The 26,055-nt window shown below is 34.3% G+C and overlaps 1 protein-coding gene across 2 annotated transcripts; it reads right to left on the bottom strand.

The window, feature by feature from the left end:
- Positions 1 to 10,321: 10,321 nt before the first annotated feature.
- On the bottom strand, positions 10,322 to 21,159 carry LOC105331397 (L-threonine ammonia-lyase). Of its 2 annotated transcripts, none has more exons than XM_011433543.4 (13): positions 21,126 to 21,159; positions 19,213 to 19,440; positions 18,227 to 18,297; positions 17,964 to 18,009; positions 16,968 to 17,153; positions 16,659 to 16,714; positions 16,396 to 16,558; positions 15,960 to 16,050; positions 15,772 to 15,847; positions 15,297 to 15,422; positions 14,940 to 15,107; positions 13,060 to 13,117; positions 10,322 to 12,942 (listed from the first exon to the last, which is right to left on the bottom strand). In XM_011433543.4, exons 1-13 carry the CDS (start codon positions 21,129 to 21,131, stop codon positions 12,838 to 12,840), a joined length of 1,380 nt encoding a protein of 459 aa, XP_011431845.3. In that variant the 5' UTR covers positions 21,132 to 21,159; the 3' UTR covers positions 10,322 to 12,837. The 2 variants fall into 2 exon arrangements, with proteins under 2 accessions (XP_011431845.3, XP_065923145.1); XM_066067073.1 differs by lacking the exon at positions 21,126 to 21,159 and adding an exon at positions 20,915 to 20,971.
- Positions 21,160 to 26,055: the final 4,896 nt, after the last annotated feature.

Genomic DNA, 26,055 nt, shown 5'->3' with positions numbered 1-26,055 from the left:
AATAACTACTTGTACTTAGTTAATTGTTTAGCTACAGGTGTTAACAAGTTTTTCTCAACGTGTGGACCTTTTCTTGAGCATTAATATTAGATCCTACTCCTGAATTAAAAGATCCTCAGGGTAAATCAAAGTAAGAATCAATAGGCATATTGATTATCTGCATCCAGTATTTTAACGGCGGGCGGACCTTTTCTTGAGCCATAGTATTGGGTCCTACTCCTAAATTAAAAGATCCTCGGGGTAAATCAAAGCAGGCACGTAGCATCGTTTTTTAAAGTGGGGGGGGGGGTAAAAGAAAAAAAGGGGGTATTTTGAATTTTCTAAAATCCCTAATCCGTGGGGGGGGGGGGGGGGGGGGGCTGGCTGGCTGGCGTAGTATAACTTCAATTTCACTCATAATTTCCTTCTTTTCATGCCATTTTTTTTTATACATACTCCCAAAAAAAGGGGGGGGGGGCAACTCCATGGTTATTCAATTTTTTATATGTAAATTTAAGAAAATTAGTTGCTGCGAGAAAATTGGGGTGGGGGCAGGCCCCCTGCCCCACCCCCCCCCCCCCCCCCCCGCTACGTGCCTGCAAAACAAGAGTCAATATGAATATAGGTTATCTGCATCCAGTATTTCAACAAGCGGATCTTTTCCTGAGTCATAAAATCAAATCCTAATCCTAAATTAAAAGATCCTATTTTTTCATCGGGGCAGATCTCATCTAGTGGGTGGTGTGAAATTAGGCCCCTTTCCAACGTGGAAGTCAGAGAGAGAGAGAGAGAGAGAGAGAGAGAGAGAGAGAGAGAGAGAGAGAGAGACTAATACAAGCCTGATCTTCTTAGGCACTATCTGTTTTAGTAAGGACGACAATTTTTTACTCCAAGGGGATACATATTTTTCTTCAGTTAGCAAGGATGTTATTTTTAGGCAGTTTACAAATAGATTTATATTTCTGCTTAAAAACACTTTGTAACATATCACAGATTATATACCTTGCTTCTTATATTTCTTCCTCAACGCAATTTTTGTAAGTATGCTGTTAATTCAACTTTAATTTTTCATAAATGAGAAATCCTAACTTGGACATACCAAAATTTGAAATTTGTAGAATTTATCGATGGAAAAGGATTTATCTATTCAGTGTTTACTCGTTTCCAAATCCTGCATTATTATGCATTATTATATACATGTAAAACTATTGGACATTGTAAATAAAGGAATATGGAATCAATCTTTGAGAATTTTGAGGTGATCAAATACGGTCGGGAATAAACGCTTTACTTTTTTTTTTTTTTTGACAAAATTGCATGCATATTATGGGAAAAGAAAAACAGAGAGAGAGAGAGAGAGAGAGAGAGAGAGAGAGAGAGAGAGAGAGAGAGAGAGAGAGAGAGAGATTATTACCACACTATCAGACTTTTATTACTTTTTTAAACTGGTCGTTTGAATAGAACGCTCATAATTCGAAGAAAATGTATAATAATATTGTAATATTTATTGTGTGGAAGATGAATTTAATTTTTTTCTATTGGTGTGTCATTCGTATGATCGTATGATCCATATTTTTGGAGAAATCTTCTATGTTCAAATTTGTGCAACTTTTAAGATCAGAAAAGTTCCAAATTTTGAATAACCTTGTAAAGTATACAGATAATAGTTTAAAATTTATTACGAAATGAATTGTTGGCATGATTTAAGTAGATTGTATATTCTCCTGTTCCACCTGCATATCTGTACACTGGCGTCGGAAGCAAATTGGAAAGGGGGGGGGCTAGACTAATCCTCAGCAATATTAATATTAAAAAAACACCTTCTTCCCAAAATCATGAAAATCCTAATCCGTGGGGGGGGGGGGGGGGGGGGGGGGGCGGGGACAATTACATTTCCTGCGAGAAAAAGTGTGTGGGGGGGGGCTGAACCCTCTATGATGCTATGTGCCTAATGGTTAGGTCTAACTTTGCAAAAAAAGTGGGGGGGGGGGGGCTAAGCCCCCCTAGCACCCCTTCCCCCCGGTTCCGACGCCTATGCTTTGTTATATGTACATGGGTAGGGATGGGCTGTTAAGCCTAACGTGAATAAAGAAAGAATGAATAAACACTACATGTACCTGTAGTCAATCAAAACATGCTTTTTGATAATAGGTACCTGTGTCTTCTATATAATTAACTTCCTTTTGTTTTTTCTCGCCTTTATAGTTACCACTGTTACGTATGTTCACTATATTGTCAACGTTTATAGCTTTTATTGAGGTAATCCATATATGCAGCCTCTTATTATTTATCATACACTAAATAAATGATAATAAAATCTACCTAGAGATATATAAATTATTAGTATATAATCATACGTTCCGGACCTTCTGAAAATTAAGCAAAGCACGAGCTAAAGAGACAATCTGAGCTGTGTAGAACACTACAGCGGAGACATTTTTTCTTTCACGGTTCAGGGGTGTATTCTGATTAGCACAGGTGTGAATGCCTGCAGGGCTTCTTTCACCCGTGTTCACCTGTCGTGAAACCCTCTGTTAATACATATACACCGGAAGAGATTTAAAAACAAAGGGACTTAATAGTGGGTGCAAATTATTGTCAAAATACTCCTGGTTTTCTTAGATTCTTAAACAATTGGTCAAAATCTAACCCACTAACAATATTTAATATTCCAAAAGTAATTTAATTAGTAATACGGTCATACATGTACGATACGCAAATGTCCGACTGGATTACATAAACAAAGACATCTTTAAGATACATGAACAGGAGCAAAAAGAATAATTACTTTAAGAGAACTTTTAATAATTGTCTACGGGTAGGACCTTTTCTTATAGGGGAAAGCCGGACCCTAAATGTTAACATTAAAGGTCCGGCCGGACCATTTCACAGGGCGGACCTTAAATTATACGACACCGTCCCCTAAAACGTTTTTTACAGATATCTCAAAAACAGTAACGAATTTCCTAAAACTGTTGAGCAAAATTTCTTTAAAATTAAATGATCTTTCATTTGATACCACGAAAAAGGGGCTTGTCCCATATATTAAGGACCTAGAGGGCTCTAAAATCTGTTATCTCTAGCTGTTTACCGAGGGATATTTTGTAATAAATTATAGAAGCAAATATGTTTATCTTTCAGTTATAAACACCGACAGCATAACGATTGTTTCATGTGTTACGTAATTAGGGGCTTTAATGGGGTCAAAATCCAAAACTTTGATACCTTTATCTCCAAAAGTAAAATTATTTTGAAATGCAGTATAGAAGAAAACATGCTCGAAAAAAATAAACCTAAAATCATACAACCTTCAAAATTTGGATAAGTGGCCTTAATAAGAAGATAAGGGACCGGCCCCTAAAACTTTTTTTTCTCAGATATCTCAAAAACAGTAACGAATTTCTAAACAATTGTTGAACAAAATGTCTTTAAAATTAAATGACCTTTCATTTGATACCACGAAAAAGGGGCTGGCCCCTAATATTAGGGACCTAAAAGATCTCTTTACCTAGGTATATTTTTTAATGTATTTTAGAAGCAAATATATTTATCTTACAACCTTAATCTTGCAACCTTCAAACTTTGGCCCGGCCCCTAAAACGTTTTTCTCTTAGTTATCTCAAGAATGGTGACGAATTTGTAAACACTTGTTGAACAAAGCTCTTACACCTGAAACAAAATAGTAACTTGCCCTTAGAATATACACCCTGTTTTTCTATTCTTAAACATGTTTAGTTGTTCACAGCAAAATCAAGATCGAACATATATCTCAAATTCTAAAATCAGACGGAAGACCTCCTCGTTGCTCGCAACGAGATCGTGTCTAGTTATTGTAGTCTTTTCGTATCAATTACATTGATTCTGTCCTTTTGGAATTCTACTTGAGGCATACTCTTTCCTCTTGTGTGCAAGTTATTTTTCTATCAAAAATGTCGACATGCAAGATAGTTTATGCTCCATGTCGACATACAGTAAAACACGGTTATAGCGAACACGCTTATAATGAATTGACGCTTACAGCGAAGTGATTTTCATTCCCGGTGACTTTATTTCATGTTGTAAACTTGACGGATATAACGAATTATGCTTATAACGAAGTACAATTGCCCATCCCTGGTACTTCGTTATAAGCGTGTTTTACTGTATATGATAGAAAGATAGCTTGCACACAAGAGGCAGAAGAATGCCACCATAACAATGATTAAATCATGTATAATCACGTGGACGGAAGTATTAAAGGTCACAACGGCCAGAGGTTAAGATAATCAAAGGTTAAGCATGATGGAAACGTGTGTTTGGTCCTATTTACTTCCGCTAATTACGAATAAAAACACATGCAGTCTTCAAGAACAATAAATTATTGTGTATTCTGGATACAGAATTAATGATCGAAAAAGACACGATCCCTTACCAGGTTAATTTGCACCGTCTCGAGTAACTACAATCATTTACATACGACATGCATCTTCATCCTCGAAAACATTAATTTGATTATGCAACTGGTAAAATCAATAGAACACAGGTAAACACAATCAACCGGCTTTGATGGCTGGCGCCTCTCTTAAGTTAAAGTCGATATCTATTGCTTTTCCTCTCGATTTTTATTAAGTAAAGAAATATTCGTCGTTTAATATACTCCGATGACCAATAAGAACAAACAATCCCCATTAAAAATGTCAATCAGTGCAATTCAAAATCAAGTCGATTTTTTGCAATTATATGGTTTTGTTTTCATGAAAGTAATAGTAATTATTGCTCACACAATCTGATAGCTATGTCACGTGGTTAGTCAGACCTCCATAAAGTACAATTACGGTTAATGAAATTGATTGACTTTAGATACCGCTATTTTTATTTCTTCCGTCCAAGAAAAAGAAACACGATGCGTGCGATGGAATATTAAAGAAAGAACAAAGTCGAAAACCCGCCAGAGCAGACTTCCTTCGCCAAAACTTTCACTTTACACCAAGATGTTAATGGAAAAACAACGATGATTCTGGACCAACGAAGGAAATCCGGGAAGATGTTAGAAAATTAACAAAGAAAAGAGGACTGTGTGATTCGGTGTCTTCATTAGATAGCATGACTGCGGAGACAGGACGACTAGCTCTGAACAGAAACAATATGGAGAAAAATGGACTACGTGTTAAACTTACAAGACTTGATGGGGAGAGAGAAGAGACATTGTTCGATATTAAACGCAAGGAGAAGTCCATTTTGACCAAAAGAAGGAGTTTTCGGATCAGAAGGGACAATTGTAAGAGGACAGAAAACGAAGATAGAAAGAGTCGTACCACTGAATCTACCAAACAGACGATAGAGCGCGGAACTTGCCACTCCATGCGCCACCTTCAGGGGTCACTGCGCAGGAGTCGAACAGAGAGTTGTCTCCCATGTTTACCCAATCTACCGTCGTACAACCAACGGATGCAGAGTTTGAGACGACAGCCGCAGGACCACTCCCGGTCCGAGACCCCAGTCCCTGACGCAGACAGCGAAGTTGATCATGACCACAAAGGAGGAACCAAATCTTCCCTGGAAAGTGTAAAACACGGCACTGTTAAACATTCTCTTGATCTCGATTTGGCCAAACGTGTTTCGTCAGAAGAGAAGCTGGATTATTTAGTAAGAAATGTGTTCGAACGGTTATACCACGGCGCGAGAAGCCTGAAGAAGCCACAGGAAACTCATCTAAATGAAGACTTTAATTCACTAAGGTCTTGCCGTTATTTGCGACTCCCAGTATTGAAGTAAATTTTTATTTGATTTTGCTACGAACTCTTGAATACTTTTAACCGTACGAAGACCCGGGTAAAGGATATTCTATGGTAATTTGTGTTGGACATTCTGTCGTTTATTCAGAAAGTGTTGTTTTGACATTCTTTCTGTGGGAGAGCGCTATCATTATATCTTGTGAATTTCTTGCCACATAATTGCTTCACACTCATAAAAATTATTGTGTGATTACTGGTGTTTTTTCTTGTACTGTTATAAAGAACCATAATCTCGTACGTGATCTTTGGGGGCAAGTGTTCATTGATTTCCGATTTCTGCGGGAATTCGTAAACACCTAGGACACCATTGGAGTGGCCAATGATATGTACTTATTTACATCAGATTTTGCCGAACCTGAGAGGATAAAATTTGTTTGATTGTGTAAAATTTCCTATTCGAGTCGTTTTGTAGAAGCATTTTCGACACAAACAAAATACAAATCATTACTTGCTGATATTGTTTTAAATAACAAAGGTAGAATTACAAGTCAACCATGCAATATTCTTAGGGGCTCTTTACTTGCATGTACATCCCATAGGAACAGGTGCTCGCTTGATATTTTACGTTGAAGGGTGACAAACTTATAGTAATAAGAATACACGAGCACTTAGTCTAGTACTTTACGTAACTTCGAAACCCCTCTCTTTGAACCGTTTTGCTTATTTGTGCTTTTGAATGCAATATGTAACCATTTATTTTAAAATCTTACAGAATCCCTTATAAAATTTTTTTATAAGAATGTATTCATTTTTATGAAAAAAATATTTAACACATTCTCATTATGGTGGTATTGTTCTGATTTATTTAAGATTTGGATATTTTTATACTCCGGTACAAGATGGAGATATAATAATGGCTTTAAAAGGCCATCAGAAGATTATTATAATAATATTTGATATAACATTATTTTAATCTTCTGAAGGCCTTTTGCAAATTCTATTTTTATACAAGTTAATATTCTAAACCTCGATTTCGCCAAACGTGTTTATTTATACTTGATGGGACCTATTTGCGAAATGTGCGATGTCTTCGGGAAATATGATTTCTTTGGGGGGGGGGGGGAGAGATAAATTTTCATATCTCTTTCCCCATCATGCATTACGGTATAATATGAGGGTACATTGTGTTACGGCGACTGTGTCAGCATGTTGTTCGATGGAGTGATGCGAGACGGCGTAATTGTGACCGCGTGTTTTATGACGGCGAGTTGTCAATCGGCGTATTTCGTACGCGTACGCGCTCTGCATGGCGCTTTTTAAAATGGCTCTATCTGGACACAATAGACATAAGCATACAAAATTGAATATTTACGAACACCTAAGAATAGATAAAATCGAGCCTTGCCATTCTGTGAGTTAAAAAATGAAATTGAAATGGAAACAAAAGTAGTCATTTCATGAAATGAAAACAGAGAATTATTTTCTAAACAAAAAAAAAAGAATTAGGATTCAGTTTATCATCAAGTCCTTTTCCATTGAAGTGAATTTTCAACAACAAAAATGTCAACATGTGCAACCAATTTTAAGTTTGTTTCTGAATCTGGTGTCAAAAGAAATTGAAAAACAATAGTAAATCCACCATGAATAAATTCACATGGACAAAAACAAGATTAAAATTCCGAATTAAAATTGCGTTAATGTAATCGTGAATTAACTGCATGGTTGATCCCTTTTACATGGGCTATATAATCTACCAGCTTATTGTAGTGTTAGTTACATTTTTTTTTTAAAAACCCTCTGCACATATTGACCAAGAGGCCAGAGAGATTGACTTACATTTACATATAGAAGGAAGACAAGTGTATGCGTTGTAAACGATGAAGAAAGTTAACATTGCAGCACTTTCGGAGAAATTCGAACCCACTGAGGTATTAAAGCGTCTTCAGACGGCATCAGACTACAAACAGTTGCATTCAATGGATATTCAAAGACAGTTCCATCTACAGAAAGATAAAGAAGATCTAGAGGATCAGCGACAGAAACGCGTGCGAGAAATTAACCTCAGTAAGAGGGCGTTCGTTAGGAAATACCATAAATACTTGTTTAAAAATAAACATGCTAAGAAAGATTCGAACGAACAGAAAAATGAGAGCGGTTCTCAGGACACAAAGTTGAAATTGGAAGTTCATCTTCCTCCAATGGAGTTAGAACGAGAAAGTACGTTTTTCTCTTCTGAGGATTCGGTTTTTAGTGAAAGTGAGACAGAAGACGAGACTACAAAAGAACACAGAGAGACTCGGAAACATCGCAAGGAAAAACGACATCGGTCTCGATCCAAGGTATTAACGGTGAAACCAATGTCGCTGTCTTTGCCAGAAATTAACGAAAATTCGGTTTTCTCTTGGAATAGCAGCAATATCGACAGTGAAGTTTCGTCGGGAACCGAACGTACGCCGACGCCTCGGGAACGTGAACGAAGCAACAGTATGGGAGATGTCATGAGACAACGTCTTCAGCATGAACAAATAACTATACCTCCAATGCGAGACCGAAGCACAAGCCTGGTGGGACTTTCGCGATCTAGGACGCAATTACCCAGCTTTGAGGGAGAGCCCCAACCTAATTACCTGAAAGCTAGAAGCCAAAGTTTCCATACCATAGACTTGCTTCAGAAAATGAACAAAAATGATGTCGAGAAGAAAGTCCTGCGTCGAATGTCACAAAGTTATACAGGAATGCTGAAATTCAAGTATTTTACCAAATTAATGACCCACAGTATTAAAGAACTCAAAGAGGAATTGCCCGATCCCAAACAAGAGGAGAAACAGGGCTTGTACAAAGAAATGGCGGCTTGTAGGTATCTGCGAGTTCCTTCGGAAGACACATAGTGGTCCTTGTGATTTCGGGACATGTACAGGATAACCGATACTTACGGGTCAAAGTTCAACCTCCAATAAGGTCCCAACACTACTCTTAGAAGTAACCGGTGTATAACTACAACTCTTTGGAATTGTTTTAAAAATCAGAACACATTTTTCATTATATCTCTTCAGATTACTAGTATATCTGCAAAATTTACCATCATTTTTCCCTTTTTCCTTCTTAAGGTCAGACGACACGTTCCTCAATTTTAGATAACTTTTTCCAGGAATTTGTTAATGGTTTACTACTACTTTGACAAGCTTTCTTGCAAAAAATTAGGGTACCTTACCAGGCATTTCTTCAAAATACTGGAGTATGCAATTTTCTATATAATCTTCTTGAAAATACACTTGATTTGCTGATATAAAAATACATATATCTACAGCATAGCGAAATTCATTATATTAGAACTACTAGTATATCTCCGCCGGGCCGGGCCCCATTATCACCAACTTTCCTCAAGTCAATACTCAGCCTCAAGTCTGAGTTTTGACCTCAAATTCATGCACTGTTTCTTTAAGGATTTGAGTTGAGGACTGAGTTGAGTGATTAAAAAATGTTGGTGGCGGTGGGACCGGGGCTTTGAACTCACGACCTCTAAAACCTATACGCTTCTGGCAGTGAGCGGCCACGGTTCTAACCACTCGACCATCTAGACATATACCAATTCCAAGTAAATTTTGATCACTTTTAAAATAATTATAAAATTAATGTTTTTTATTGGAACTCTTTATTACGAGAAGATACAAAAAAGATTCTCGAGGAACGTGTCGTCTGACCTTAAATAATATGCTTATTTACTGTATTAGCAGATAAACAAAACTGACTACAAAATAACGTACAGAATACCCGTTGTTTGGATGTTTTTTTATTTTTATTCACAATTAAAAAGAAGAGGGTGGTCGTTCGTGTTTCAAAATAACCAAATGTCCTACTTGCAAATATCTTCGATTCGGTTGTTCCAGGTATGTTACATTCGTTCTCTACATAAAGTGTATTGTTTTACGGGAATACCATGACCCGTATAGGGAATTCATCAAATAGAATTGTTGAACATTGCTGATGCATATATGTTATCAATTAATTAAATATCAAAAGGAAAGAACCAAGGAATATTGTGTTCAATGGGGTTGTTAAAGAAATCGTCTGACTTTTGTATATTTCTTTTCTTTTCTTTTCTTTTCTTTTTTTTCGCCAGCTAGGGAGAGTCATTGTAATCTTGATACATGAAGTCATTTGCCCTCGCTAAGTACTAGTACACGTATACCATTTTAAAGATAGACGTTTAGATTGATTTAAACAGTAAAGAATAATGATCATACGCAAGAGATTTAAGACTCTGTTACACTTTTCTGGTCAGTTTGAATTCCTGTGTAATCCAAATTACTTAAACTTTAAGAGTAAAGTCAAATGGCTCTTTAAAAATATAATTAGGTCACATGGATTTTTTTAAGTCCATATCTCAAGACCTTTTAAGCATTATGGATATTACATAATGTACTTCGAGGTATAAGTATGTACTAATAGCATATGTCTTTGGAAACCTTAGGAAAATATCAATTAGATTTGCCAAAGAAGAGATTAACGCTTGTATCAAACAGAAATAATATATTTATAGTTCAAACCAAATTTACAGATTAAGGTATTCGTTTCAATGAATCTTTATATGATTTTTGTTTTGGGTAACATAATGCGTGGTCTACATGTATATGCAAAGTTGTTTAATTTTAAAGACGGTATCATTAAACTGAACAAGGTAAAATAGATAAACCATAAAACCTGTAAATTATGAAATATAAATTTTTCACATAAAAAGTTACAAATAATACTGAAACTGTAATAAAAACTAATTTTTAATCATGACAAGTATATTTTGAGAGTGACTAGTAATTCAGCTGGTTTGTTGTGACTATTTGTCGGGACAAAGACTTCCGTAAAAATGAGATATATTACAAGACAGGTTGATATCAAGAAATATTTCAAATTATTTGCAAAATGAATAATGATTGGTGAACATTATTTTTTAGGCAATAAATTAAAATCGATACTTTTATTCAAATTAGCACACAAGTCCAAAAGTCATGTTTTTGTTTGTTACACCAAAACTTAAATTATTTGAATTCTAAAAAACAAACATTAAAACAAAAATACTGCAAACCAACTTTTATTTGTGTGTGAGAAATATTCATAGGGTGTATTCATAAGATGTTGCGATTATCCCATACCATGCACTGGTTCTCAATTAATTATCTCATGTTTATTAATTTAAGATAATCTGCACCTTGATTGCGAAAATTAGTTGTTGGGGACCAGTTTATCTCCAGTAGATTGCAAAATAAAATCGTCGCATGTTAAAAGTTGGTTTACAGGATGTTTGAATTGATATTTTTTAAAAACATGTATTCCCTACAGGATTGAAATAATGATATGAACCACATTTGATTCATAGGTGACAAATATTACAATTTTTTTCATGAGAACCTCTCAAAGCAACCATTAGTCACTCTAAACTCCTGCAGGATAGGCACATACAGGTATGAGCAATAGCTATACATATTGTAATACCTCACTGTCTTTAATAAAGTTGTGGCTAATAAAAGTTGACTTTAATAATGAGCGCAATAAAAACTTGAGAAAAATAAAAAAAATGTCATGGTCAACTTCAATCTATGCTAAAAAATAAAAAACTCACATCAAAACAATAACTCAAAAATATTAAACCCTGCCAAATCCATTACATTGACCATGATATAATGTAAGTACAATTAAAGAGGTTCTGCATGAATAGCACTATAATGAAGCATGTAATAAAATCAAAACTATAAGTGAAAATGATTTTAACACAACCAATTTTATACAGAGTACAGACATTTGTGACTTGAGTTGTCCATCTAATAATAGCTGGCACACTGACATTAAAATGTATATCAACTAGCATTCAAACAACAAAATAAGGTGAAAAATACCAAAAAAACATTAAATCTAATTTGTGTTGATTGTTTACAAAGATTAACAGTCCAAAGAGGGACTGAAAATGCATGTTTTCCAATGATAAATGGACATCGAGTAACAATAAATGTATCTTTATCTTAAAGTTATAGTTTTAAAGAATTATAATTTGTATATCACTTTTCATCAGCAATGTGTTGTACATGTACTGCAAAATTAATTAGAGGGTTTTGATCAGGCATATATATGACAAACATCTGGTCATTAGTTTACGGAAATGATATTCTCCATACAATTACTGTTAATTCTTTATATTACGCGAGTACTTCATTCCGCGATCCCACTGGTTTGTATCAAATCGCGATAATATAAAATCGTGAACGTGGTAATTTTCTCCTTATTTCTTATAGTTCTCAACCCTCAGAAAGTAATGGCGAGATTTTATATCCGCGAAGGTTGCCTCTCGCGATTTTACATGGAAAATAATTCCTCGCAGTTAATTAGGAATCTACAGTGTGACAGTCTGAGACCTGAAACACTGAAGCCTGACTGAAAAATGCCCATCCAACACATGACTTTATATATAAACTGTTGACCAACAGAAATACATTTGAGATTCTTTGTAAATATCTTATCTGCATGGTAATGTAAGGAAATAGTTCTGACTAAGTGTCAAAAATCAATTAACATACAAAATGAGTAAACAAATACAAGTAAAAAAAATCTCAGAAAAAAAAAATTACGGTATTCTTCAATATATTTTTGTTATTTTTCTTTATTAAAAAATATAATTAAAAAATCTCATCTTATTATATCATAAATTTAAGTGGAGGAAGAAGTCATATGTTTTCATATTGTTTTTCATAAAATTCCCTAATCATAAAGGGATATTAGTCAGAAAACATCAAGGAATCAACACTTCTTCGAAACAAAGAAAAATACATATACATATACCAAAAGAGATGACAGCATGTGCAAGCATTTTGGTAAAACAAAAAGAGTAAGAAATGCACATGTTCAAGATTGTCAACATTAATTTGTATCCAAAAAGTCAATAAAAATGATTGATTATAAACTAAGAACAAAAGATACATCAATGTCATACAGGCAGTTACCTAAAAATATTTTGAGATCTTCGGCTTAACCGGTGTAAATTAGAATAAATACTGGAAAAACAATTCACTAATGTACGTTGTTGGTGAAATAAAAGAAGGTAATTTAAGAATTCTTTCACTGAAACTAGCAGCAGGCCTCACTTCCAAGACTGTAACTGTTAGAAGTATTTGGGTAACCAGGCAACTTGATCATAGCGCTTTCTTAGAGCTGCCTCTAATTCTTCCGAATGAGCTTTATCTCGGGCCTCCACCACACATTTTACCTACAATACAAAATACATGTATCTCCCTTTCCCATGAAAATGACCCTTCATTTAAAAACTCCTCTCTAATGCTGTCATAAGGGGAGATTGTAATTTAGCCTCACTGTACATTCTTACCTGGACTGAAAATATATCTGTTTTCAGCCATGCTCTTTCGTGGAATATGTCTTTGATGCTACAATTAGAAGAACACACTGTAAATATTGTATTCAATACCTACGGTACTAGATCAAAAGTATTACAATAAGTTCTCTCTTTATAACTAGGTCATTAGTTCAAGATGAGAACAAGTGAAAAGCTGTCAATGTGACAGCAAACCGGGTTTTCTTTTATGTAAACTGTATCCATAATCCATGTCAACCCTTATCCAGTGAAATGGAGTACCCTACATGTACAGTATATGCAACATTTTGCCAAAAAATGACTAAGTTCAAAAGCTAGTATTTTTTTTATAAATTATCGGAAATCAAAATCCTAGCAATATGCACACCTCTGATATATGTACAATTGATCTGCAAAAGAACAACTTCCTATCTTGAGAACTGTAGGAGGAGTTATCCGTACAATGAGGGTACCCTATATGCAATATTTTGCCAAAAAATGACTAAGTTCAAAAGCTGGTATTTTTTTCATAAATTATCGGAAATCAAAATCCTAGCAATATGCACACCTCTGATATATGTACAATTGATCTGCAAAAGAACAACTTCCTATCTTGAGAACTGTAGGAGGAGTTATCCGTACAATGAGGGTACCCTATATGCAATATTTTGCCAAAAAATGACTAAATTCAAAAGCTAGTATTTTTTCCATAAATTATCGGAAATCAAAATCCTAGCAATATGCACACCTCTGATATATGTACAATTGATCTGCAAAAGAACAACTTCCTATCTTGAGAACTGTAGGAGGAGTTATCCGTACAATGAGGGTACCCTATATGCAATATTTCGCCAAAAAATGACTAAGTTCAAAAGCTGGTATTTTTTTCATAAATTATCGGAAATCAAAATCCTAGCAATATGCACACCTCTGATATATGTACAATTGATCTGCAAAAGAACAACTTCCTATCTTGAGAACTGTAGGAGGAGTTATCCGTACAATGAGGGTACCCTATATGCAATATTTTGCCAAAAAATGACTAAGTTCAAAAGCTGGTATTTTTTTCATAAATTATCGGAAATCAAAATCCTAGCAATATGCACACCTCTGATATATGTACAATTGATCTGCAAAAGAACAACTTCCTATCTTGAGAACTGTAGGAGGAGTTATCCGTACAATGAGGGTACCCTATATGCAATATTTTGCCAAAAAATGACTAAATTCAAAAGCTGGTATTTTTTCCATAAATTATCGGAAATCAAAATCCTAGCAATATGCACACCTCTGATATATGTACAATTGATCTGCAAAAGAACAACTTCCTATCTTGAGAACTGTAGGAGGAGTTATCCGTACAATGAGGGTACCCTATATGCAATATTTCGCCAAAAAATGACTAAGTTCAAAAGCTGGTATTTTTTTCATAAATTATCGGAAATCAAAATCCTAGCAATATGCACACCTCTGATATATGTACAATTGATCTGCAAAAGAACAACTTCCTATCTTGAGAACTGTAGGAGGAGTTATCCGTACAATGAGGGTACCCTATATGCAATATTTTGCCAAAAAATGACTAAGTTCAAAAGCTGGTATTTTTTCCATAAATTATCGGAAATCAAAATCCTAGCAATATGCACACCTCTGATATATGTACAATTGATCTGCAAAAGAACAACTTCCTATCTTGAAAACTGTAGGAGGAGTTATCCGTACAATGAGGGTACCCTTTTGGCAGCCGCCCGCCCGCCCGCCCGCCATTTTCACCATTTTAATAACCGGATTTTTCCGTTGGAAAACCCGGTTAAAAATGAGACCACTTATTGATTTCAGATGATGAGTGAACACATGAACTGTTACATGTCTTCCAACAATATACTGATTTTCACCTGACTCCCATATCAGCCAGGAGCTTAGTGAGCTCCGCTATCCCTCCTGGTCTGTCCGACACAGTCACCACAAATCTAATGAGTCGTCCATCTGCTGCCAGGCCCCGATCTATCACGCGCCCCAGAGCTGTGGTGTCAATGTTTCCACCACATAGAGCCACCACCACTCTAGAAGTAGAATGTAAAAAAAAACAGGTTAAAAGAGCTGTGCAGTTCTAAAAAACAACTTCATAAGAAAGCATCCAAGATTCAACAAAAGCTCTTTTAAGACATCAATTATGAGGGTTTTTGTAATAACATGTGCATTATGAATTTCAACCATAGTCAACTAATTACCTCAATAACTGATAAACTTACTTCTTCCCTTCAAGTTCTGGTAGTAATCCCTCCAATATGGCTGCCAGTCCTGTTGCCCCTGCACCTTCCACAATGGCCTTTTCTAACTCAACCAATCGCAGAATGGCCAAAGCTATGTATTCTTCCCTAAATAACAGTATTATTGCTGAATACTTGTAGATACAAAGATCACAAGCTTATAGTATTTAAAAGCATTGATGAAAAATACTGACTTTTGTCCAGCAGTCAAGAATAAATAAACTATTTTGATATTTGATTCCTCATTTTTTAGATATACTGTTCATCATCCAGCTCCTTCTAACTGTATCAAGAATTACAGCATTTTATCAAACTGTGAAATCCTGATATCAATTATTTGTCCAAAGAACCAAATAGTTTTAGCTGTCAGTAAATGAAGTACATATATCATCTTCAATACTTTTAGTCATTAAGGCTTATTCAGTCAAAAGGGTGTTGGCAATGTGCCAGTACTTACTTTACAACAACCATTTTATCAATAAGATCCTTTGCTGTTGCAAATGCATTCACTCCCACTGTTGGCACAGCCAAACCTGAAAAAATCCAAATACATTTATTAGTATTTTTATGTTTCATGCAATGAATACAGCTCTGTGGATATGAAGAACTGTGTTACTCTTTCAAATATTGAAGATGTAGCCTCACCATCAGCAATAGTAGAGGACACCTCAGTGCGGACTGGCTTTCCAGCTTTCATGGCTTCAGAAAAACTGGCACACCTCTCTGATTCAACACCCTGAAAACACACAAAATTATATTAATTCTAGTCTAAAACTAAAATATTTTCAATGTTTAAAGATATTAATTAATACTGACGATCTCTCATTAACTCCTTTACCATTGATATTGTCAGAAACATTTTGTGCGATATGAATGAATTTGACTAATCTATGAAAATTCAAATTACTTAAAGCTTGTAGTGAAATATAAGACTCGACTAAAGTTCCAAGTCATGTAGTATATATTTATAAAGTAAAACCAAGGGAAAGTTTCAGGTCAGGAGATACACAAGAAATATTTTTATACATGAACGCTGCTAATATTAACATCATTTCAACACAGCACATCCACACAAACTCACAATGATTTTTACAGAAGGTTTCAGGTTTTTGATGGCTAGTGCTGCACCTGCAATTAGTCCTCCCCCTCCCACAGGAATGACCACCGCATCGACATCGGGCACCTGTTCGATGATCTCCAATCCCATAGTGCCTTGTCCTGCCAGGATGTGTGGGTGGTCGTAGCTAGGAAGATGATAAACTTTGAGAATGGATACATTTCCAAAATTTATAAGCTTATACGTAATAATTCATTTTTTCTTGATAAAACAAAGAAAACTCTTACCCATTAATGTAAATGCACCCATTTTCTTGACCCAATTTCTGTGCATGAACCTTTGACTGAAATAGATAAAAACATACGCATGTTAATACAGGGTATATTGGTCAAATTTTCTACGCAATCTTTTACCAAGTTCTTTCCTAATTTATCACAAAATAAATGTACCCGGTACGTCTGTAAAATACAAAACTCAGTAAAAACTAAAGCCTCTTTGTAGGTTATCAAGACAGCTTAAGTTAACTGTACATTTTAAAAGTAGTACAGCAGTTTCTGTATATTTTAAAATGTATACTACAACAAAATTTCATTTACCTCTGATATATCGTTGCCTTGGATAATGACGTTTGCTCCGTAGCTTCTGCATGCTTGGACTTTCATCATTGGCGCTATGAGTGGCATCACCACGGTAACAGGAATGCCCAGAGACTGTCCATGATAAGACAGGGCCAGTGCATGGTTACCAGCACTGGCTGCTATTACCCCGACTGCCTTCTGTTCCTGTGGGTGAAGAACACAATCATTCAAAGCACAAACACCAACTCAATTAAAAGAACTCAATCACATATAACATTAGAATCATTCAATTTATCTGGTAGAACTTTTACTGCATCAGTTTTCAAAAGGTTCCATTTTATAAAACCCTTATCATTATGACCTTTCAGCATTATTAATACATTAAAATGTACACTATTTTAAATTTCAGTCATCAGTCTAATACAAAAGTTTTAATTAAGGCCCTGTATAATTCAATTAGTCATCTTTACTAGCTGGCCAAAGTGATGATCCAAATGCAACATCTTAGGTCTTTCCAGAGGAGCGCAGAAAGCATTTTTAATGTAATAGCATCATCTGATGTTAGAATTTTACACAAAATGGAGTACATGTGTATTTTCCAATCAATTTGGATTTTGGCTAGGCAGCCTTGAATATTTCTTTAATATGGTTATTATTCCCCTAGTCTGATAGACAAGAGAAGTTGCAGATGAATCCACTCCTTCCCACACAAGAGGAGCAGATTGTCTCCCTCTGTTTATTTTGAGTACATGTATTTAATAGCTCAAAAAATGAAAATCAACTTTTTAACTCCTAATTAGAATGACCTTGACTTTTGCCTGAGAGTTTATACAAGTAAAGGACAAAGCTCATGGTCTGGTGAAAAAAAAATGATTGAGGAGGACATCAATCATAAATAGATTAGTCATGAACCACGATTCAAGGACAAGATGATAATAGCTAAATTGTAGTATCATCTTGTCCTTGAATAAAAAAACCCCCAAATTTCTTTATGTTTGTTTGATGTTTTCTTACTTTTGGTAATTGACTCAAAGCATATCTTGCCCCTCTTTCTTTGAAACTAGCAAATAAAAAAGAAAAAGTCCAATTATGTAATTGAAGATGATATTTTTTTTTTAAATTAAAAAAAAATCAATTAAATCATCTTTAATAAAACTTAAACAGAAACCTATAATCTTATAAAATTTTGTCTGTGTAAATAGAACATGGTACATGTCTAAATACAAAAAATCATTTCAATTACATATGTTTCTTTAGTTTTAAATCAATTATTTTACCTTCCTGTAAACTGCAAGAATTCCTTTTTGAAATAGATTTCCATGTCCAGCATGGAAGACATTCTAGATTTCTGTCAATGAAAAAAAAGAGAAACTCATTTCTTTACTAGTTAATTAATGACAATTAATTAGTTAAGTCTAATGTTACTGTGTATACTAACAACTCTGAGGTTGTCACATTCCTGCGATGGAAAATTGTTAAAAAGACACTTTGTATGTCCTTGATCTCACTAACAATTGTTTTTCCAAAATAGCTCGGAAATAAATAATTCCAATGCAGGCAACTGAGACCTGGTTCTATGCTTTACTTCTTACTAAGAGATAGGAGGGCTTTAAAATTCCTTATTTTTGTATGCGGGAGTGAAAGGGAGTGGAAATTAAAAGTAAAGTTTTTAATCTGTACAAATTTACAATTACTATTCATTAACGACAATATGATCAAGTGATAGGTACCGAAAATGACATGTACCTGCATAAAATAAAACTCATTTTAGAATTCAATTCAATTTTTCTGAAATGAGGCAATAGAGAACAGCTAGTACTTGTATTTATATTTAAGGGGGTATGGGAGACCTCCATATTGTGACGTACTTCCTATCAAAATAAACTATAAAATCAAGAATAATTTTCTTTCCCTACATTGTTACCAGTGTAGCGCAATGGTTGAGAGCGTTCACTACGAATCTGTAGGTCATGAGTTCGAATCCCAATGGGGCTAATAATGTTTACCTTTCCAAAAAATTTTAAAACATAATTTTTGGTCAAATATTGTAAAATTTGAAATTCATAAACCGGTGAAAGTACTTTGATAATAATTTTTATCCACGTTAATATCGACGGATGTTCCATACCACCATAAACAGAATTTCATAGGAGGAAGAGCACTGTAATGCAAAGGATTAATGATGGAGACTCATCAATAAAATATTGTATAACAACATCCTATTTTGTCTACAAATATAGCATCTGTGTGGTCATCAACTTACAATACACGGACTGTGGTGAATCCCATCTTTGATTTTATAAGCAGCTGCACTAACATCCTGAAACGTGACTTTCTTTGGATTGTCTGGATCGCAAAATGGGTCTTTAATGACTTCGTTCCCTGCTCCATTACAGGCAGGGGGACCTATGCAGGGGCTGGGTGTGGGGGAGGGTTCATCCTTGACCTTTTTACCCCTTGGTGCTGCCCCAGTTCCCTCCGATCGCCGTTTCTAAATAGTAAAAAGCATGTATCCATCAAATAAATGCATATCAGGTTCGGAGAAAATTTGTTTTATCCTTGTGAAAGGAAATTCTAATTTATCTCATAGAAGCATATTTGACATTTGATATTTGTCAATTACCAGGTACCTTGACTCTATAGTTCATGTTATATTCACCTCAGAAGTCTTTATTTTGCCATGTTTACACATGCAATTATACAGTCATGCATATACATCTAAGACTAAAGTATGTAATATTTGTGAAAGGATTAGACAAAGTTATATACATGAACATACAAAATTTCCTAATTATTATTCATATTACAAACAAGTAAACAATTCAATGCCCTCCCTATCTTAAACTTGGAGTATTCTATTATTATTTTAATATGTTTTTTAAAGACTGACTACAGAGATATATCGGGTTCATCATTCTCATAGATGGCGAAGCGAAACCCAGTCATCTATTTAATTTATCGACTCAATATATTTCTATAGTCAGTCAGTAATAAACCTAATAAGTGTTTTGTTTTCTCAAAGACAAATGACTTTATTCACAAAAAGCGATGATCTATGCAAACTCATGTATACAAGTTGCCTAACATCTCATCCAATTTAACTCATTCAAAGTTTATTCATAATGTTTTGCTGCTATTCAGTTTTAAATGTTTTCTCTCTTTCCTCTGCAGAGATTTGAGCAAATCTTGATGCTGCTATTTTGTTCTGTTTCAGACACAACAATGTGACGTCAATATTCAAAGGGCAACTACTCCAATTTTAAAGAACTACTCTAAATATTTTAAGAACTTACGACGAGTGGTTTCTGCATCAAATAATATTAAAAGTCAATATGAGTATGCAAAGCATCATCACGTGACGCCCATATTGCCGAATATTGTCACTAAACAAACATAGAGATATATGAGGCAGTCACGCACTATGTTTAAACCAATCAAAGTAAAAAATTTTGGTCCAAGGAAAAACAAAATAAAATGAAGTACTAACTAAATAAATATTAATACCAGAACATACTAATGAGAATAATTAATTATATAAAATGATTTCACAAGACATGAATAAACTTGCGAGACATATATTATATGCGAGAGCAATAAGGCCATTTTGTTTGAGCCCTAAATCTCAGGAACTTCCACAGAACTTTCCAGTATCAGCCACAGCTATAATGGGAAGACCCCAGGCTCATAAAGGCTTCCCCCTTTCCTGACCCCTTGCCTTTTTGGCATACATATCAAACAAAGGTTATATATATGTCAATCAAGAATTGGTACTTGTTAACACTATAATGGCTCAAAATTGGCAGTTTGATTTACATTTTTAACAAGTCAAACAAGCAGAAATTTGTCATTGTACACGTATTATATTATAAAGATAAATGATTTCTGCTATCATAATTGTCTCTTTAATTTGATAATGTAGTTATTAAAAATAATATACACAATTGTGTAAAATGAATTCATAATACTCCATTGAGATCCGCCAACAATCTGCCACCAAACTGGATCATTGTGGTAAACACCTGCTTTGATCAATGGCATTGAAGACAAAAGAAATTCTGATCATCTTCACAATAAAAACAAAGATTTCTGCTCTCTGTTCGTTGTTATAAATATAAGGTTACACTGTTCAAGAGTGTTTAAATCATTGTAATCTTCAATTAAAAGTTGAAAACTTACGGACATCGCTTCTCCTTGAGGCCTTGACCTGAAATACCACTCCTCTGATTTCTTCCACACTCAATGAGTGTTCGAGTAGTTCCGAATGCATGAGGGTGTAACTGGCTTGACCAATGAAATTTGAGACGAAACAATATTTTCAGGACGACGATACCGATGTGTATTTTTATAACCAAAACAACTCTAACACGGTATATGTATTGTAATAATAAGTACTTTGGCATCGCCCCGTGCTTGGTGTCTTTTGCAATACAGGACTTCACTCTTGTGGATCTCCCGGCTGTTTTGAATTACTACATATATATTTAGTACTACAGTCTGTCATCGTCGCGGATACCCACGGGTGATCGCGTTTTTTAAGTAAAAGACGCGATCACCCGTGGGTATCCGACGATGACAGTCTGTATGTCTCTGAAATTTCAAACTTTTAAAATATCTAAGATTGATTTTTTTTATTTTTTCCAATTTTAAAGTTAGAATTTTCAACTTTAAACTTGGAATTTTCAACTTTAAAGTGGATTTTTCCAACTTAACCGTTGGGATTTCCGGTTTTAATCTTTAAAATGTTCAACTTTTTCAAGTTGTGTGAACTAATTTCTTGTAAATATATAAAAAGTATACATTATATCACAGGCAAATTGGGCATAAAATTGTTGCATATATGTCTGAACTAGATGTTTCATATAAATATATGATTAAAACGTACTTTTCTATCTCACTTCCTTGTAGCTGCAGGTCTGTAGCTCCCTGTCTGAACAAAATCGGATGGACGACCATCGGAATTTTTCAGACCGGGAGCTACAGACCTGCAGCTAATTAACTTCCTTGTTCACTTTATGAATAAATTATTTAGATACTTAGAGGTACTTTTAAATAACGGAATAATTTCGTTTGCTTAAGTTCTTTTGATAATGTTTCAATTCATTTCATTCCGATAACAATTATTTTCCCTTTTGACGCAAATCTCGGAGTATTCACAATCGTCAATAATAAAACTTATAATGTTTCGCGGCGAGGGGGTGGGGGTATTGGCACACATGTCCAATGAATATATACTTAAAGATTCTAAGTGTAACCCATGTAATCATTTCAAATGCATATACGTGAATTTAAAAAGAATAGGAGTATGTATTAAATAATATTTATTGCATCAGGTACAAAGTTTTTATATTATTACAATTATTATTATTATAATTTCGAAATATCTTATTATTTTCCATATATGACAAATACATGTATTTGAATCATCTATACAGGATGGATATTTTTCGATTTGTCTTAGGAACTTTCTTCCGAGATATCATAAGAAATTTTTGTAAACATACCTTTACGTGTGCCGCGTTATCTTCGCTAGCCAAAGGTTTTTTGGAGCTGTGCAGATCGGAAACCCTTGGCTAGTAAAGATACATATATGTAAACCATGGTTTGACTCAGCCTTACGGAAAGAGATTAGACAGAGAAACCGTTTAAGGAAGATAGCAAGGAAATCTAAAAACGCTTTAGATATGCAAAAATTCAAAAATCACATAATAAAGAAAACAATATGAAAAAATATGCTATTGATAATTATTAAAACATTTCATAGATTTTTAGAATCTTTTAGATTCCAGTAAAAATAATTTCAAATTTTATTGGAGATTGAAGAATGTTTTTGATATCAAAATGTCTACCGAGATTCCCCCATTGCAATTTGCCCTAGAAAATGGTAAACAATTCATAACTTATACAAATGCAGAAAAGGCCGAATTTTAAATATTTATCTTTCCTCCATTTCATGTCTTAACGCCAATGACAGTCACGCTAGCTTACCGGAATTCAATTCTGCATGCAACAATTTTATCTCAGATGTATTTATTTCTGAACAAGATGTAATAGATATTATTTCAATCCATCGAGCGAACAAAGCTATGGAGCCGGTTAATGTTAGTCATAAAATGCATAAAAATACTATGTAGACAATAGGAGAGCCTCTATGCTTGTTGTTCATTTAAGGGATTGTATATTTCCAAGCTGTGGAAAAATATCCAATGTCCTGCCTTTATACAAGAAAGGTGAATCGTCTCCAATGTCAAATTTCAGACCTGTTTCCTTATTTTAAAAATGTGTTTCAAAGACAATGGAGCAAATTATTTTTAGACATGTATACAACTTTTCTCACGAGAAAATCTTTTCTTAAAGGGACCTAGACACGATTTGAGATGAAAATTTTATCTTTATTTTTTTGTATAAAATGGTTTACTCGAGTATTTTTAAAATTGATTCACCAAAATTTGAATGTAAGAAGTCAAGCTATAAGAGAGACACGGAGGAAAGAAGTCGTGGTTATGTAAACAAAGCTCGAGTCTTTTATTTGTTTACAAATAATGTAAAGTAGAGAAATTACAATTTCTTTGACAAAATACCTCGTGGCAAACAAGAGACTGATTCAATGAGTTCATAAATAAATTTATCAACAAATAAAAGCAACATTAGATTAAAACTGATACCAATAAAACGCTATGTAAACAATTACAGGATTCGAGTTTTGTGTTACAAAACAAAGAATTCTGACCTCTGTAACTCGCTTGTAACACTTGTTGAAGCTTGTAGCTTCAAATTTTGACAAATCATTAATATTAAAAATGAAAAAATAAATTTAGAAAAATTTGAGCTCAAATGGTGTCCAAGACCCTTGAAGTATCAAGCTGGATTTTTACCGTATCCCTCCTCTTTTGATCAGCGTAGAGAAGCGTATGATCATATTTTAAGAGCATTTAATAAAGGTCAGGCTTGTTGTATTATGATTTTTTGCGACTTGTCAAAAGCATTTGACCGAGTTTGGCATAAAGGTTTATTGTTTAAATTTCATATGGTACTACTATTCCAATTGTTTAATAGTTGTAACCTTGTAAATAGAAAGCATGCAAAGGGTTGTGTATCGAGAACCAAACACTTTTCTTCTATTAAGTATTTTAATGTTAGAGTGCCTCAATGCTCTCTACTTGGGCCATTGTTATTTCTTATTTATGTAAAGGATATAGCAGATAATATGTTAACATTTTTGCAGATTATAATATATACTATTCAAGCAAACGCTCATGGAATACGAATTTGGGATTAATGAAAATACTCAAATTTAAACTTAAAAGTAATTCACTGTCACAACTATGTACTTCATTTATAAGGCCTAAGTTAGAATCTGATGTATGGGGCGGATGTTCTATGGTATACTGATTCTGAAAAATTAGAAAAATTACAATTGATATACCTATTTTTGTGTTTAAGGAATCTCTTTACTTTGAAACAGGGTGGGAAACGCTTTGTAGTAGAAGGGAAATATCAAGGTTCAAAATAATGTATATAATTGACCGAAATATTTTACTCAGTTATGTAATGCATATTTTTCCAAACAAACGTGTCAATGCATCTAACTATACTACCAAAAATGCACAGAATTACTCTATACCAAAATGTTGTTTACAATTGTATGAATCTTCGTTTGTTCCCACGTTTTTAATGAATGGAATGCGCTTTCAAGGGATGTCTAAGAAAATGATTCCATTCCCAATTTTAAGAGGGAAAATACATGTTTCTGTTAAAAATGCAAATTACTTACTTTTACATATATCTAATCATTGTCAATACTCATGTTTTACTTTGAGGTGACAGCGCAATATGTGACAATGAAAACAAACAGTTATTTCAATTAGTTTATAATTATAAAAAGTAGAAGGAAAAAGAAAAATTATCTTTAAAAAAGAAGACCCTTAAGTTTTGAAGGGATATGGCTATATTTATACCCAGACACGTAGCATCGGGCATGGGGGGGGGGGGGGGGGGGGGGGGGGGGCTGTATAAAATGGAATTCGGAAAGGAAGGAAATAAACAGAATAAAATTGGTGTTATATAAAGTTAGAGGTACGCTATGCTCTGCTCCCCCCTCCCCCGGATTAGTTAGGATTTTCATGACTTTGAGAAGTTGCCTTCTTTCTTCTTTTTTTTTTTTTTTTTTGGTCAAGATTTTTGGATAAGTTTGCCCCCCCCCCTCCTCCCACTTTAAAAAACGATGCTACGTTCCTGTTTATTCCTACTTTTGTTAATGCAATTGATAATACATGTAGAACTCAATAGGGTCAGTGTTTCGCGGGAAAAGGGATTAGTTAAATACATATTTATAACTATAAATTATAGGTTTATGTAATTAAATGAATAACTCTGCCATATGGCACTAAAATTCAAGAGGGTTGGTATCGGATATCTTTGGTAGGCAAGTGTCCGATTCTTTTTTTTACACTATTTTCTCATCTAATACTATTCTCTTTTGAGAAGTGGACAGGCATAGCCTACATCCGACTGAAGTGGATGTAGGCTATAGCCTACCTGTCGACTTCTCAAAAGAGAATAATCTAATCCCATCTCTTCATAAAGAAATACGCGAATCGGTTCCTCCCTCGGCGAGCGAAGATTAGGGATGGATCGAACCAACATCCCCATTTTAAATCTGCACAAATATACATGTAGTTGCTCTTTAGTTGATTCCGAAACGATGCATAAAAAATAAACAGCTGACATGGCGAATGAATGATAAATCAGAGGATTAATTAGCCAGTTGGACTTTAATTAAGACTTAAAAATTATTTTATTTATATTTAATAAATATTTAACCTGACTGATTTATAAATTAAAACCAGTACCGCTCAATACTAAATATGTCAAGTATGTCCTGCGTTTAGGTTATCAAAGACAATACTAGATACGAGAGATCATGTGCAAAAATATATATGTACTGTACAGTAACCGATCGGGCCTATTATTTTGAGTGCTTTAATTTTTTGCCGCATTTATAAGCCTACTGCCAGTAGTGTTCAAAATTTTGTAACTAATAATAATAAATATAAGTCTTTGTAACCAATGGTCTTTACATATAGAGTTACACAAAGAAAATTTAAAA

The sequence above is a fragment of the Magallana gigas genome, chromosome 7 (genome assembly GCF_963853765.1).
Source record: "Magallana gigas chromosome 7, xbMagGiga1.1, whole genome shotgun sequence".
Lineage (NCBI taxonomy): Eukaryota > Metazoa > Mollusca > Bivalvia > Ostreida > Ostreidae > Magallana > Magallana gigas.
This window is presented reverse-complemented; position numbering and strand designations above follow the sequence as displayed.